The following is an 18,063-nucleotide window of genomic DNA, read 5'->3' as shown; positions in this document are numbered from 1 at the left end:
GCTACACTGATAGATTTGGGGAAGAAGGGAACAGTGCAGCTTGCAGTGTATGGAAATACTTGCAAGCTCCATTAAATACAGTAGTAATAAACTTGTCTATAAAAGGCAGAAAAGGGATTGAAAGCAAACAATGGATGAAAAAGTAAGAAACAAGAACAATCATGATTTTGCTTCTAATGGACTCCTCTTTTTGAAACCATTCTGTAAAAATCAATAACTCATAACAATGTATATCTAGATCATTCTATCTAGACATAAAAATAAGATAGATGTAGATATATGTACATATACAAATTGTTAGGAAAACAAGATTGTTATACAAAAGCTGTCACTTAGCCAGATAGATACACATTCAGCTGGACAATAGCATACATGGTATATATAAATGGCATTTATAGCCGCACATGATAAAATCTCAGGAGCATACAGCCGCTGCCTGGAGGAATCCAACAACATATGAAGGATGATAAATGAAGAGACAATGGCACAGCAGGTAGCGGTCTATGCTCCCAGCTGCTCTGTGCAGTGTTGCCCACAGAATTTTCTTTCTAATCAATCACATCATCATCACATCAGGGAGAAGTAGGCAAACAGTGTGCAAAGATTAGCATGAAAATATCCAGCGCAGTGAAGATTTCCATATATCAGGAATAGCAAATAGGAATAGCAAATAATTCTAGTAATACTTGTGGAGCTTTTTTCTGTTGAATTAGATTTTTTAGAATTCTAAATATATATACCGTATATACTCGAGTATAAGCCGAGACCCCCTAATTGTGCCACAAAAAAACTGGGAAAACTTATTGACTCAAGTATAAGCCTAGGAAGGGAAATGCAGCAGTAACTGGTAAATTTCAAAAATAAAAAAATATACCAATAAAAGTAAAATTAATTGAGCCATCAGTAGGTTAAGCGTTTTTTAATATCCATATTGAATCAGGAGCCCCATATAATGCTCCATAAAGTTCATGATGGGCCCCATAAGTTGCTCCATATTAAAATATGCCACATATAATGATGCATGAAAGGTTAATGATGGCCCCATAAGATGCTCCATAGATTATGCCCCATATAATGCTGCACAAAGGTTGATGGCCCCATAAGGTGCCCCATAGCATATTATGCCCCATATGCTGCTGCGATTAAAAAAAAAAAGACATACTCACCTCTCATCGCTTAGGCCCCCGGCACTTGCGATATTCACCTGTCCCCGTTCCACCGCCACGCACCGCTGTGTCTTCTGGGTCTCTGCAGTGACTGTTCAGGCAGAGGGTGCGCACTAACCACGTCATCGCGCCCTGTGACCTGAACGTCACAGCCAGAGGACGCGGAAGACAGAGCCCAGTGGTGGAACGGCGACAGGTGAATATCGCATGGCTCACCCTTCCCGTCATACTCACCATCCTGGTGTGGTCCCTGTATCTCCAATGCAATGGTCTCTGGCGCCGGCAGCTTGTTCCTGTGTTCAGCGGTCACATGGTGAACACGCTGAACACAGGAACAAGCTGCCGGCGTCAGAGACAATCTGAGAAGCAGGGACCGTGCCGGGAGCAAGTGAGTATGATGTGACAGCCGACGCTCCTCCCCCGCCGACCCCCTGGGACAATGACTCGAGTGTAAGCCGAGAGGGGCACTTTTAGCCTAAAAAAAGGGAAGAAAATCTTGGCTTATACTCGAGTATATAAGGGGTATGTATGTATATATATATATATATATATATATATATATATATATATATATATATACATACATATACATATATATTATTCCCATAGTCCTATATATAGCAATAGCTAGAGTCACTCCATCATTATATAAAAGCATGTTCTGACGTGGTGGGTGCCACAAAAGAAATGAAGTGAAAAGAAGATGTGAATAAAACCAAGTATTTATTTAAATAATTTAAAAGATTTTTTCTAAAATATAACAATTGTAAAAGACAGACAATGGGGGAATGGAAACCACCAAATACCAGGGGAGACTTGTGGAGCACGGTACCAAAAACAATACAGTGAGCTAAAAAAATATTGTAATACTGATCTTATGTGTCATTAATGCCATGTAGCTCAGAGAAATGTACCAAGTGGTATACAATGCACAGAACTATATATGTAAGAATGAGGTGCTGTATGTATCCCTAGTAGCAGTGCAGAGGCAGATGTACCTAGATTTGCAATGTTATGGAGAGAGTGCAAAAAGCACTTGTACTGCATATCTCTGATTCTGCAAAAAGGCGGATATGTAGAGACCAGAAAAGGGATGGTTGTTACCTGCACATGCAGTGTTAATCCAGAATCTGTGCATTGTGGTAGAAGTGCTGTCCAAGTTCCCCTCGCCCGACAAGCGCCGTTTCGCAAGTAGCTTCCTCAAGGGGCGTGGCCACAAGTCTCCCCTGGTATTTGGAGGTTTCCGTTCCCCCATTGTCTGTCTTTTACAATTGTTATATTTTAGAAAAAATGTTTTAAATTATTTAAATAAATACTTGGTTTTATTCACATCTTCTTTTCACTTCGTTCCTTTTGTGGCACCCACCACGTCAGAACATGCTTTGATATATATATATATATATATATATTTTTTATTTTTTTTATTATTTTTTTTTTTTTTTTTTTTTTTTAAATATGTTGTCTAGCAATCCTCAATTTGTTATTAGTGCATCATATCCAAACCATATTCTGTACATAGAAGTTAGAGTTGAAGAAAAATGAAACATGTCCTACATTTATTAACAGAGGTGATATTTTAGATTTTTCCACATTATACCCGAAAATAGGGCAATATCCGACACCACCGGGAATGGAGAGATGGCCATGCCTACGCTCTCTCTCTATTCACTTCTTTAGGAGATAAAACATTTTTAAAAAAATCACAGAACGGGTAATTTTTACAGATTTCAGAGCTACCATACAAATGATTAGAGGGAAAGGTGCATGTCCAGCCAAATCTGCAAGACATTAAGCGTTATGCAGATATGCCATAAATGTCCCGAGTTGGGACAACCTCTTAAAGCCTCATTCAGATGTCACTGATGTTTCTGATAAGCAAAATACGCTTTGATTTCCATCAATGTTTTTTATTCAATATTCATCAGCATTTCAGTTTTAACCATCAGAGTTTCATCAGTGGTTTTCTAGTATGAAAAAATAAATTGCAAAGCTTCTTCTATCCAGTACAATGTTAATCACAGACACTAAATGGACAGCACACACATGACATAGCTGGCTATCAGTGATATTTTGTGTACCCATAGTCTTGTATGGCTAATTTTGGTATATGACGCCAATCAAAAATAGATGCGTCTCTGTTAATAATTCTGGACCACTTGGTCCACAAAAAAATACAGTAAACAGCCAGAGACTATAATGGGTACGAGTTTTAGCAGTGAAAAGCACATGTGATTCAAGGATGTCTGAATGACATCCTAAGGTCAGTTAGAAGAAAACAGACAGAAAAAGCTAAAAAACCTAGTACTAAAACCACACAGCGAGTATAAGCCAGGATACACTGAAGATAAAACTACTAGTGATGAGCGAATGTGGTTAGATAAGGAGATATCTGAGCATGCTCGGATGCTAGCCAGTGACTTTGGCGTGTTTGAAAAATAGGTTTGAGTCCCTGCGCATTCATGTCTCCCGGTTGCTCGACAGCCGCAACACATTGTCTGTTTGTTAGGTAATCCCCTGCATGTGTTGCAGGTGTCGAACAGCCGCGAGACATGAAGACGCGGGGGCTCAAACATATTATTCAAATACGCCAAAATCACTTGGTTAGCACCGCAGCATGCTGGGATAACACCTTATTAGAGCATGTTTGCTCATCACTAAAGACTACGGCTAGCTACCGTAATCAATATATAGGCAAGCCTATAACAGAATACCACGCAAGTCCCTGAGGAAGCCATGTTTATTAGCAATATGCATGGATTATCCCTCCGCTACTTTTATATATTGATCTACTTTGATCAGTAGTTTTACGTTTATCGCTATTCTTATTAAGGTCACAGCTTATCAAGGCCCAAGCTTCCTGGTGTACAATTTTGGGTACTTTTTAATAGTTTTTAGCCTTTTCTGACTATGTCTTTCATGCTTCCTTTCATAAATAATCATGTTTTATGACAAACGACATCTTCTTTGTATATGTCGGGAGGAGAGGTTTATCTTAAAATAGCACAATGATTCATTCAGGTGTACGTTTTTCACATACATGTTCTAATCTATCCATGCTTTTCACGGATGGAACAATCACCCATTATGGCGCTGTTCACATGGACCGTGCGTCCGCAAAAAGAAAGTCCCAGATCAAAATCACCTGTACAAGTCTAAGGGTCTGTGAAAAGCACAGAACGCACACGGAGGCCATCCGTGGGGTGTCTGTTTTTAAAATTGCACTTGGTAAAAGCTCGGCAATTTATTCACTTACTTATTTTGCATACTAGAAAATAACTGAGATAAAACAGACACGCTGACCAAACACTGATGAAATCCTGATCCAAAACACTGATGAAAATCCATCCATGCTTCAATGTACATGAAAACTCACGGACGTCTGAGTGAGGACTTATGAATACAGCTGCTGTGACAAGTTCTGCCACTAAACAAAATTCATGGTCATTTTTTACACTTTGTATACCCCATGATAAATGTCTCTGATACTACAGACAAGATGTCTTCCAGCACTGACCCCTCACACATCTGCTCCAGCTTTTGTATGATAAAACCCTACTGTGAGACATTAGCGCTCCGTACAGCTGCGACTAATAAGCCAGGGGCCGGGAGAGACACAATTCATAGGTGCCGCAGCTGTGTGATGCATGACACAACTCACCAGAGATGCTTTGGGGCCTACTTCTGTGAGGATATAACACATAAATGCTGCACATACAAGATATACTGACATAGGTGGACGAGGTACACTGACATAGGAGGGCAAGATACAATGACATAGGTGGGCAAGATACACTGACATAGGTGGACGAGGTACACTGACATAGGAGGGCAAGATACAATGACATAGGTGGGCAAGATACACTGACATAGGTGGGCAAGATACACTGACATAGGTGGACGAGGTACACTGACATAGGAGGGCAAGATACAATGACATAGGTGGGCAAGATACACTGACATAGGTGGACGAGGTACACTGCCATAGGTGGGAAAGATACTCTGACATAGGTGGACAAGACACACTGACATAGGTGGACGAGGTACACTGACATAGGTGGGCAAGACACACTGACATAGGTGGACGAGGTACACTGACATAGGTGGGCAAGACACACTGACATAGGTGGATGAGGTACACTGACATAGGGGGACAGGATACACTGACACAGGTGGACAAGATACACTGACATAGGTGGGCAAGATACACTGACATAGGTGGACAAGACACACTGACATAGGTGGACAAGACACACTGACATAGGTGGACAAGACACATCGACATAGGTGGATAAGACACACTGACATAGTTGGACAAGATACACTGACGTAGGTGGACAAGATACACTGACGTAGGGGGACAGGATACACTGACATAGGGGGACAGGATACACTGACATAGGGGGACAGGATACACTGACATAGGGGGACAGGATACACTGACATAGGGGGACAGGATACACTGACATAGGGGGACAGGATACACTGACATAGGGGGACAGGATACACTGACATAGGGGGACAGGATACACTGACATAGGGGGACAGGATACACTGACATAGGGGGACAGGATACACTGACATAGGGGGACAGGATACACTGACATAGGGGGACAGGATACACTGACATAGGGGGACAGGATACACTGACATAGGGGGACAGGATACACTGACATAGGGGGACAGGATACACTGACATAGGGGGACAGGATACACTGACATAGGGGGACAGGATACACTGACATAGGGGGACAGGATACACTGACATAGGGGGACAGGACACACTGACATAGGGGGACAGGATACACTGACATAGGGGGACAGGATACACTGACATAGGGGGACACGTACGATCTCCGGTCCATGGGATTAACAGGTTCCTCTATGAATCTGCTTGAAGGACAGAAATTATACAATTTCATTTTGTCAGTACATCCTTTTGATCAGCACCAGAGCCATCCAAAATATATGGAAATCAACATGGACTTTAAGCCGAGCTGAACATGCATATACAGTGGAATGTGGAGTAATAATCACATTTTGTCATGTACAGTCAGCTTTTCAGTCTATGTGTACAACTATATTGTCAAAACACTATAAAACCTACATGTTCACCACAAAAGTCTAACAGGCTCATCTATGAAAATGGCTGACAAAGATTTGTGCCTGAAACAGGCAGGGAAAGCATACAATGTCCTAATTCAGTTGCTGTGTGAGGGCAGGTGGCCATTGCTGTCAAAGATGACATCTTTGAACTTCAAGGGGCTGTCCGCTTTATTTTAACAAGTGTGCTGGGGACACGATTATTAATATAAGTATTACAGGCTCTCCTCCTTTGTGAAAGTGTTACAGATTTATTTGTGCAGTCTTCCCTACAGGCAGCATAGGACTGTACAGGCAGCTACTCTGCTCAAAATGGCTGCTGACAGAGGAGCATGTGACCGAACCTGTCCATCAGCCTTCTCCAATCGAAATACAGGTTTCCCTTGTACAGTGTGTTTCTGCTGGATTAGACAGGTCAGATGCTCCTCCATGAGCGGCCACAGGAGTCTGTGGTGAAGGGTGCACTAACAAGTCCGAGAGAAGAACCTATGATACTTATTAGTGATGAGCGAGTGTACTTGTTGCTCGGGTGACCTCCGAGTATTTATGACTGCTCGGAGATTTAGTTTTTATCGCCGCAGCTGAATGATTTACAGCTACTAGCCTGCTTGATTACATGTGAGGATTCCCTAGCAACCAGGCAACCCTCACATGTACTCAGTCTGGCTAGTAGCTGTAAATCATTCAGCTGCCGTGATGAAAACTAAATCTCCGAGCAGTCATAAATACTCGGCAAAACCCGAGCAACGAGTACACTCGCTTATCACTAATACTTATATATTAGTAAGGTCCACACTGCAAGTCAATTTCCATACAGAAAATATCAGAGTTGTTACATATATACATTGCCGTTACTGTATTACACTGTGGATTTGCCATTGGAAAATTTGCGTGGCAAATCTGCAACATGTGAACGTAGCCTAATGGGGCCGAAAGTTACAACCATAGACTCACTTTTGAAATTAATGAGGGTTGTTCTTGTGTCCACCGGCAAACAAGTATGCGGAGATATGTCTCAATTCCACCTCTCCACCCCTCTCTTCGCACCGGCTACCAGTCTGCGTCTACTTAGAATGGTACAACTACAACAAAGACGACCACATAACAGCCCACATACATGTCCTCTGACTTAAAGGAAAACTAGAAAATGCACAAAACTAAAAAAAAATGCAAATGATGAATAGGGACCGACTGTTTAAAAGGCGTTGTCCAGGTTTGGCATGAAAGTTTGTAGTCACTCTATGTGACTGCAGACTTGTGAATTCTCACAGCTCTCAATGTCAGTATTCTCCCGTGCCTCCAACATGAGTGGGCGGTCATATGACTGCAAGTATAAGATATGCATACTCGCGGCGACATACCGACTAGACGTGTGAGACCACACACGTCTAGTGGGAATGTGGTTGTAAGTATGCATATATACTTGCGGACACGTGACTGCCCAGTCTTGACGCAGGTACGGGAGAATACTGACAGCACATTGTGAGGATTTAAAGATCTGTAGTCGCATAGAGTGACTGCAGACTTTCGAGCTAAGGATCTTGCAGAAATTGCTACAGACTGACAAAAAGTGAGGACACATTTTTCTTGTCTGATGTAAACATTCATTTCTAGGTTTAGCGTTCCAATAAGATATAATATGAAGTGGCTTTGCAGGCAGTAGACAAGCACAGATAAGCATTAAATAAAAAAAATGAGTATGGTAAATTAAATTTAGGAAATAGACAATGTAACACTAACTAAAATATAGCATCGATGAAAAAAGACTGATGAAACAATTTAAATAAATCTAGCCCATACATCTTGAAAACATAAACCATATTACACTTCTGCGCTCATAGCAAAACATGCATTGAAACGATGTAAAGACAATTGTATTTTTTATGCTGCTTTTTACTTTTTATTTTCCAAAAGCCTCCTCAGTTAATTACAATAAATGGAGTCTGTATTCCTGCGCACGCCCTTGTTGCGCCGAGTGTACGAGATAACACTTGGAGAACGTTCTTGCTGCTTTGACATTATACATTTGCCAGTAATGGTTACACTGCAGCAGGCCGCTTCACTGAAAATGCAAAATCCCCTGGTGTTTCTAGCGAGTTGCTAAACATTCAGATCAGCCAGCACACACCCTGAAGACTCCATGCGAACATCTGCTCCCTCCTAGTATTTCCCTATAAATCAACAGTGTGGGGGTTATTTACTACCATGGGTATAGAAGAGCAGTTACCAAGAGCAGACAGCCAGTTTCCATCATTTCACATACTCCCCACCCGAATATCTGACGTCTGAGAAGCCTCGTTGTCATTATCCTACTCTACTCCTTAACGGCATGGTGACATAACCTACCCCCTAATTACCCCATGTTATTATCCTACTCTACTCCTTAACGGCATGGTGACATAACCTACCTCCTAATTACCCCATGTCATTATCCTACTCTACTCCTTAACGGCATGGTGACATAACCTACCCCCTAATTATCCCATGTTATTATCCTACTCTACTCCTTAACAGCATGGTGACATAACCTACCCCCTAATTACCCCATGTCATTATCCTACTCTACTCCTTAACGGCATGGTGACATAACCTACCTCCTAATTACCCCATGTTATTATCCTACTCTACTCCTTAACAGCATGGTGACATAACCTACCTCCTAATTACCCCATGTCATTATCCTACTCTACTCATTAACGGCATGGTGACATAACCTACCTCCTAATTACCCCATGTCATTATCCTACTCTACTCCTTAACGGCATGGTGACATAACCTACCTCCTAATTATCCCATGTTATTATCCTACTCTACTCCTTAACAGCATGGTGACATAACCTACCCCCTAATTACCCCATGTCATTATCCTACTCTACTCCTTAACGGCATGGTGACATAACCTACCTCCTAATTACCCCATGTCATTATCCTACTCTACTCCTTAACAGCATGGAGACATAACCTACCTCCTAATTACCCCATGTTATTATCCTACTCTACTCCTTAACGGCATGGAGACATAACCTACCCCCTAATTATCCCATGTTATTATCCTACTCTACTCCTTAACAGCATGGAGACATAACCTACCTCCTAATTACCCCATGTCATTATCCTACTCTACTCATTAACGGCATGGTGACATAACCTACCTCCTAATTACCCCATGTCATTATCCTACTCTACTCCTTAACGGCATGGAGACATACCCTACCTCCTAATTACCCCATGTCATTATCCTACTCTACTCCTTAACAGCATGGAGACATAACCTACCTCCTAATTACCCCATGTTATTATCCTACTCTACTCCTTAACGGCATGGAGACATAACCTACCCCCTAATTATCCCATGTTATTATCCTACTCTACTCCTTAACAGCATGGTGACATAACCTACCTCCTAATTACCACCATGTTAAATCAACGTTTCTTCAGGAGAAATCATTTATACGGAGGACATGGTGGATAATGGCCTCATTCCTTGTGCCTCTTCTAAAATCTAGATTTCAAGTAAACAGTCAATGATAACATTGTAAACCTCAGATAAAAGTTCGACCAGTTTCACAAGTTGAACATTTACAGTCCAAGTACAGACCACGATTTCTGGGTCGGTCACAGTTCTCCTTTCCCAAACTCAATAAACCCATAGTCTATGAAGTTTTGGAGTTCTGGGCAAGTGACCCACAGCCGGTCTCGACATCGCGGTCCATACTTGAGCATGTAAACCTGGCCTCAAAAGGAAATAGATTATACTAATTTCATGAAGTGATGGTTAGTATATGCATTAGGTTGTGACTCCCACTGATCCTTAAAATGAAAGGGCTTTCAAGGTGGGTTTAGATCTGCAGGACCTTTACTGTTATTTCCATGCACAAGAGCGCTCCTGGCCCTCTAAGTCAGAAGCCAGCTCCCTGGATCTCCAACGTGCTGAGAAAAAACATCAACTGGACACAGCATTTCACTGTTATTTTTAAGATTGGTGGGACCCCAACGGGTCTCCATTGAACCCAAGCATTTCTACTGACCACAACCTAAACTACGGTAATATAGAAACTCTGAATTTCTCATTTTCACCTGAAGAAAACTTTTACAATGTTGGGTAATTGTCATTAAAAAGAAAATGATAAAGAAAATTAATTAAAAAGTACACATTCACCAGAGTTGAATAAAAATTGTGTGTGCATCAAGAAAAAAAATGCCAAAAAATAAGTATGGAATAAATAAAGATATAACGGTTTGTTCTATATGAGAAATAGATCTTTACCTATGCTGTCTCAGGAAATGAGTTTTAGAACCCATTCGAATAAGGGCTAATTAAGAAAAAAAAAAATTGTAAGATAATTATATTTTAAACCTGCTGGTGGCCAAGTGTCTGTCAGATGAGAGATACACAGCGAGAGAAAGTGACTCCTGGTAAAGTCACCCCGAACATGCAAATTAAATGACCTGGAAATGAAACATTATATGATGTAAAATTATTATAATATATCACTGCATCATGTCAGCAAAAGTGCTCCTTTCTTTCCTGATGGCACAACCACAGGGCTTGTCACTTAACTGTGCCAGTCACCTAAAGGGCAAAGTTGCCTATATGAGCAGAGATTTAACCTTCATACAAATGACAATCCTTGTGGGAACAGTAATGTCAACCCTACCAGGCAACCTGTATAACTAATATAACTAAACATTGTCTAAATAAATAATAATAATAAAAACAAAAAAACACAACTCAATTTGCAGATGAGTTTTAGGCTATAGAGATAAAGGTTCTTCAATTAAGACTATTGACGGTCTTCATTGACGAACCTTTATCTCTGCCCAATGGAAAATTAACAGTCACTGTACATTAACGGAGATTCTTATGTGTGATGTCCAATGTATGCACTTACGTTCAACCGAGACTATACGGTACAGTCGTATGATTACGGAGGAATAGCTCACCTTTTGGCACTCGTGGACAGTTTGGCAGCTGTTTTGCTGGATATCTTCCCTTCTTTCTTCTTGGGTTGAACCTTTTCCCGCTCTTGCTCATTTTGAACACCTTCCCGCTGGTCTCCGTCAGAGCTTCCTCCACTAGTGCTTGGGCTATCATCCACCCTTTGACCTTCGGTTGACATTTTCAGGTTCTACAAGGTAAAATACATAAAATATTCACAACAGAAAACAAAGGTAAATGTATTCTGATAAACGAGAGGCACAAAACAGCTCAGTTAACTTTTATTTGTATCTGCACTGCACCCGTAATGCCTTCAGTTTTCATATTCAATTTTTCTATTTCATTTTCAGGCAGATTACAATAAAATATACGGTAGTTTATAAACACAATGAAAAAAACACCAATAGCATAAAACACATAAAACTATACCCATTGCGTTACTTTCTGCTGGTTCCTACTAGAGTCAATCTACAGTGTTTTTGAGCATGTATCACTAATAGCTCAGCTTTGTGAAATATTATTTGTATAACAAAATAAACACAGAATACAAAAATGGTTTATTGTTATCTGATGAATGGGAATGCCTCCGAAAACAGATAATATTTTCTAGATAATAAAATCTATCCTTCTTTATGAAGTGCTGGAACCCTGTTTGGACTATTTGTTTTTGGGGTTTTTTTTCCAAATAAATAATTAATATTTCACATTTCTAAATGCCTGATCTTAAAGACAATCAGTCACCAAACTATTAATATGGGCACACAGGCTATAGAATTGCTGAAAACAGACTTTAAAGGGACAGCACAAAATAACTGTTCAAACCAAGCTCAGGCACTCAAGGTACCCTTGGGGTGGCCAAACTTTAAGCTCCAGATTCCCACCTACCTCTGTCCCTCTATGTCTTTTATAGAGCCAGAAAAGGCCAGAGCTAGATAGAAAACAAGGAGGAAGGTGCACTTAAATGTTTGGCCACACCAAGGGTGCACCGAGTGCTTGTACCATCATAATAGCTTAGTTTTGGATTTATGATGCAAATTCAAAAGAACTCTGGAAAATATCAAAATAGTGAACGCAACTCCGTCCTGTATCGTAAGAACATTATAACATAAGTAATTTAACATTGTACGTTTTTTATATTAAGAGTATAATGATGGCGAAAAGAATATATGCTAAAGGGGATTGGAATAGTGTGATCTGCTGGCTGCTGATTACTTATTGTGAAGATGGGGATTTGTCTGCTGCTTCTCAACCACTACATTCACCAAATACTCCTATGCTACTACTCCTCTGCATAACTGCACAGATTTAAAGGGTTAAGGAGACACAATCCAGGACTACTAAAGCAGGGCTGCTATCGGTCTTTTACAAACAGTGCCACTGTTCTTCCACGATTTGTCGTATTGCAGTTCAGATCCATTGACTTTAAAGGGAATTTGTCAGAAGATTTTTACTACCTCATCTGACAGCAGCATGATGCAGGAAAAGAGAAGCTGTATCCAACAATATATCGCTTAGTTTACTGGGTGCAGCAGGGCTGACAAGTTTTTAGATTTAGTAATGCAACAGAGCTGAGAAAGTTGCCCCTGCCCACACCAGGCTCTCACTGTACACAGTCTATAGACAGCGAGCTGCTTATTACAGATGGGGGCGGAGTCAGACTTGGAAGTACGTGCCTGCTAGTCCCAGCAATCTTAAGTGATTAAACCTTCCGTCTAAGTAAACAGCACACAGCTTGACATGTGATACATCGCTGAATTCAGTGTTTTAACCCCTACCTTATGCTGCCCTCAGATTACAAAGCAAAAACCAACTGACACATTCCCTTTAATGGCGATAATATGCAATTCCAGACACAAATCATGGACAGCTGTGATACTGTCCTTGGAAAAGAACAGCCTTGTTTTTCTAATCCTGGACAGTTCCTTTAATTCACCAATGCTATGAAAAAAAAAAATCCCCTCTGTATTGCAAGCGAGCATTCTCGGAGACGTAATGACAGTCATCCTACTCCTGTCCTCTCATTATTCAAGCTGTTAAGAGATTGCGATACCGTAGTTATCTCTCCGGCTCACTATGGTAAATTCTAATGCAGCCGCAGCCCCGAATATCACCCTGGCAGGAAATAAGCCTCCTTCATTAGATCGTGGAGGGGAAATGCTGGAGGCACCGTGTTATGTACTGTTTACAGAGGATCAGCACACACAATGTGTATTTATAGGTTTCCCATCTGGGCTATGTGTTTGATTGCTAGATGCAGAATTGTAGGTTCACCCTTCACTAATGGATGACGATGTGCATAAATAGCAGTTCCCTGTTTGGTCCTTTTGGAAGCGGAAACTCTGATAATAAAGTGGGGAATTCGGGGAGATTCAATATCCCTGAGGCTTTTCTGCCTGCTCATCGGCAGCCTACACAAAGTTTTATATGGCAAAATACTAGTAAATTACTAGTTATGGGTTGTATTGGCTGCAGTATGGAGTCTTTAACCCCTTAACGTCCAATGACGGATATATTCGACATTGGACGCCTCCCCGTTTGGTGCAGGCTCCGGTGATGAGCCCGCACCTTTTCCGGCCCATGACAGGTGATCTGATCAGCTGTCAGGTGCCCCTAACAGCCACGGGTAGAATCGCGATCCACCCGTGGCTGTTAACATGTTAAATGCCACTGTCGAACTGATGGCGGCATTTAACATGCAGGCGCAGGAAGCGCGTCATTAACCCCGCCCATTGGTGCACATGTCACATGACCGCAGGTCGCCGATGGGTTGGCATGATAACCCGGGGTCTGCAGGAGACCCCTATGGTTATCATTGTCGGATGGCTATGAGTGTTGCTCATAGCAAGTGAGCATATCTGCAACACTGAGTAAGGCTGTGGCCCTGCTCTATGCAGCACAGGTAATCGGATGACCACAGCTTCTTGTCTCCCATGGAGACTGTTGAAGCAAGTAAAAAAAATGTTTTTAAAAATATAAAATAATAAAAAAATAAAACTTCAAATCATCCACCATTCGCCCCATTCAAAATAAAACAATTAAAAAAAATTGAAAAATACACACATATGATATAATCGCGTTCACAATCGCCCGATCTATCAATATACGAAAATAATTAATCCAATCGCCGAACGGCGTAGCGAGAAAAAAAATCAAAAAGCCAAAATAAGGTTTTTTTGGTCGCTTCAACATTGCAATAAAATACAATAACGAGCGATCAAAAGATTGCATCTGCACCAATATGGTATCAATAAAAACATCAGCTCGACGCACAAAAAACAAGCCCTCACTCGACCCCAGATCCTGAAAAATGGAGATGCTACGGGTCTCAGAATATGGCGACTTTTTTTTTTTTTTGGACATACTTTGTTTTTTTCACCACTTACAAAAGAACCTAGACATGTTTGGTATCAACTCGTATTGACCTGGAGAATCATATTGGCAGGTCAGTTTTAGCATTTAGTGAACATTGTACAAAAAAAAAAAAAAAAAAAAAAAAATGTGGAATTACACTTTTTTTTGCAATTTCACCGCACTTTAAATTTTTTTTTCCCATTTTCCCAGTACACGATCTGGTAAGTTATGGTTCTGCGAAGAAGGGGAGCAAAAAAAAAAAGGAAACGCAAAAACGGAAATACCCCTGGTTCTTAAGGGGTTAACTTTAGGTACAATTTAAAGATCAAGCTGTGTTCATGAGTGAGGGTGGGGGCCAATATCACGGCCTATTACATGTTCCAGCTCTCCGCTATTCTAGACCGTTGTACTTCCAACTCTTCTGTTCCAGAACGCCCGTCCCAGCTCTTGTAGGTGCCAGGTCCCACCTTCCCCAGCTCTCGTATGTGACCCCTCGCCAGATCTGCGGAGTTCCCAGCTCCTCCCTTGGCTTTGCGCCATATCGCACACCATTCTCTGCTGTTTCATGCTCCTTCAGCTTTCTTATGCGCCAAACACAACACATTCAGATGAGGTGTATAACACTCACTATTGGGGAGAAACAAGTACATACATTTCCTCTAATGGAAAATAAAACTTTTTAAAAGTCTCTAAAAGGAGTAGAAATGGTGCACAATACTTCTGCCATGTAACACCAATTCTGAGGATCTTATCTCAGCCTGTATTATTTATTCCTGCTGGGTATTTCCCCAGGGAACATTCAATGGGGTGAGTCTGCAGGCCGTCTAAACACTTCTTGGACACAGTAAGGCTATGTTCACACGTTGCTTTTTGCAGCGTTTTGTTTTTGTTTTTTAATGTTTTTTATGCAAATTTTCATCTGCTTTCACATTACCAGCAAAATTCATGCAATTCCAGAAATCTCATGCACAACTTGTTTTTTTTCCTGACACTTTTGCCAAAGAGCTGTGTTTTTGCAGAATGCCACTTTTTTCAGCATTTCACCCATTGAAAGCAATGGGTAGTGCAAAAAACAAAGGTATCAGGTTTTGCTGCGTTTTTGGTGCCAAAACCTGATGAAGTTGAATCAGATTTTTTTTTTATTTTGCACTAATCTTTATAAGCATGCACAAGAGACAAATGTAAGCTAACGAAAAAGCAGCAAAAACGACTTTTTGTAAGCAGCTTAAGGCTAAGTGCACACGTTGTGGATTTGCCTCTGGAATTTTTTGTGCGGATTCTGCATCTCTTGGCAGAAAACGCAGGAGCGGATTTGATGCGGATTTTGTGCGGATTTCAAGCGTTTTTACCCCTGCGGATTTCTATAATGGAATGGGTACAAAAACGCTGCAGATCCGCACAAATAAATGAGGTGCTCCTTCTTTTAATCCGCAGCGTTTTCCGTGCAGAATTTTCCGCATCATGAGCACAGCATTTTTTTTCCATTGATTTACACTGTACTGTTAATCACTTGCGGATCTGCAGCGTTTCTGCGCGGGAAAAACCGCTGCGGATCCGCAGTATATCCGCGACGTGTGCACATAGCCTTAACTTTGCATTAAAAAAAACTCAGCGAAAATGCCACCTGTGAACATAGCCTAAGGGTTTGTAGTAGGGACACAGTTACATCCAAGTGTCAGTTTATTCATAAGCTTGCAGGAGGAATAATAGAGGAACAGCACATTGCAAAGTTACAAAAAAAAGATTCTTGAGAATTGTCATATTCTGGAAAAATGAACATGTTTACTAAAATTATCAAGTGAACAAAGTCGAAGACATCGGCGGTCAGGAAATCCCTATTCTGGATATAGGTTCAGGTCCTAGAGGTGGAAACTGAACCTATCAGACACTTCTGAGTGGGGAAACCATTGGTGCCGGTTCACACTGACTTCAGCTTTCCAATGTGCCAGAGAATGATTAATCGGCCTTTTGTCTAAAAGAGAGTCTGTCACCATGTTTTTGCTACCCCATCTGAGAGTAGGATAATGTAGGGGCAGAGACCCTGATTCCAGCGGTGTATCACTTACTTTTCTGGGTGCTGCAGTTTTGATTAAAGACGTTTTTCTCGGTTGCAGATCTACCAGTTCTCTGAATGCTGAGCTCTGTATAACCCCGCCCACACCCCTGATTGGCAGCTTTCTGTGTACACTGTTCATAGCCAGAAAGCTGCCAATCAGTGGTGGGGGTGTGGTTGGCTACCTGGCAGCAGGCCAACTGGCCAAGTAGTGATAATCTGATAAAGGAATGATTTTATGAAAATGACACTAAGCAGCCCAAGTGATACATCGCTGTATTCAGGGTCTCTGCTACTACATTATGCAGCTCTCAGATTCAGTAGTTTTAAGTGGCAGACCAATTTTTTCTAGCTCTCCTAGTGCCAGGACATCCTTTGTGACAAGAATTTACAATACCAACTGCATACATAAATAGACCTGATGAGGTTGTTGTATTTACTAGTATAATCCAATCCAGGACAGAATAGCTGTATAATCATTTATGAAAGTTCATCTTAATCTTCACCAGCCTAGCTTGACAGACAGCTCCTCCACTTACTGCTGAGATCTCACACTGCTCAGTACAAGCTGCAGCTGTCCGTCAGGCAGGGTGGTGTTAACTGAATACACTTGGATTTAAGAACTATTTCATTATATGCTCATATTAAAGGGGTTGTCCAGGCAAAGAAACAAAGTTCCCGAGGGGCAGGAAGATGTAATAAATAACAAAGTGATATTCACTTGTCAGAACCAGCACAATCCGCTCCATGGTTTGTGCTGACACAGGAAGAAACTTCACTGTTCCACCTGAGCAGCAGGACAGCTGCAGCCTGTAATCATCTAACCACTGCAGCTAATCACAGGTCACAGCGGTCCTGCAGATGATGATATGAGGATTTTAGGACTATTAGATTTTCAACGTAAAATCCCCTCATTAGGTCTAATTCCTTACATGTAAGCGCCATGGAATAAATGGCGCTATAACAATAAATAATAATATAATAATAATAAGATATTAAAGGATTCTCTCAGCGGGCAATTGCTATTTAATCTGAGAGCAGCATAATGTAGGGACAGAGATCCTGATTCCAGGGATGTGCCACTTGCTTAGTTTTAAACAATCAGTGTTTTATCAGGGGATTATTACTGCAGGACTAGTTGTCATGTGCCACGCAGACTAGCTAATCTGTGCAACCCTGCCCTCACCACTGATTGGCAGCTTGCTGACAATGTACAGTATACACAGAAAGCTGCCAAATAGTGGTGTGGTTGGGGTTATACAGAGCTCAGCATTCTGAGCACTGCTACATCTACAGCAGAGAAAACAGGAATTGTACCAAAATTGCACTAAGCAGTCCACTGATGCATTGCTGGAATCAGGGTCTCTGCCCCTACATCATGCAGATCTCAGATTCCACAGCAAAACCTGCACATTCCCTTTAAATAATGTATCCAGTTTTTACTGTGAAATCTG

At 41.3% G+C, this 18,063-nt stretch overlaps 1 protein-coding gene across 2 annotated transcripts in view; it reads right to left on the bottom strand.

Moving 5' to 3' along the window:
- UBE2E2 (ubiquitin conjugating enzyme E2 E2) overlaps positions 1–18,063 on the bottom strand; it is a 268,675-nt gene that overhangs the window by 226,293 nt on the left and 24,319 nt on the right. For both annotated transcript variants that reach the window (XM_077268899.1, XM_077268898.1), the window contains exon 2: positions 11,211–11,395. In XM_077268899.1, coding sequence (XP_077125014.1) covers positions 11,211–11,386 — 176 coding nt within the window. In that variant the 5' untranslated portion in view covers positions 11,387–11,395. The remainder of the gene's footprint in view (positions 1–11,210; positions 11,396–18,063) is intronic.

This window comes from Ranitomeya variabilis, chromosome 6 (genome assembly GCF_051348905.1).
Source record: "Ranitomeya variabilis isolate aRanVar5 chromosome 6, aRanVar5.hap1, whole genome shotgun sequence".
Taxonomy (NCBI): Eukaryota; Metazoa; Chordata; class Amphibia; order Anura; family Dendrobatidae; genus Ranitomeya; species Ranitomeya variabilis.
This window is presented reverse-complemented; position numbering and strand designations above follow the sequence as displayed.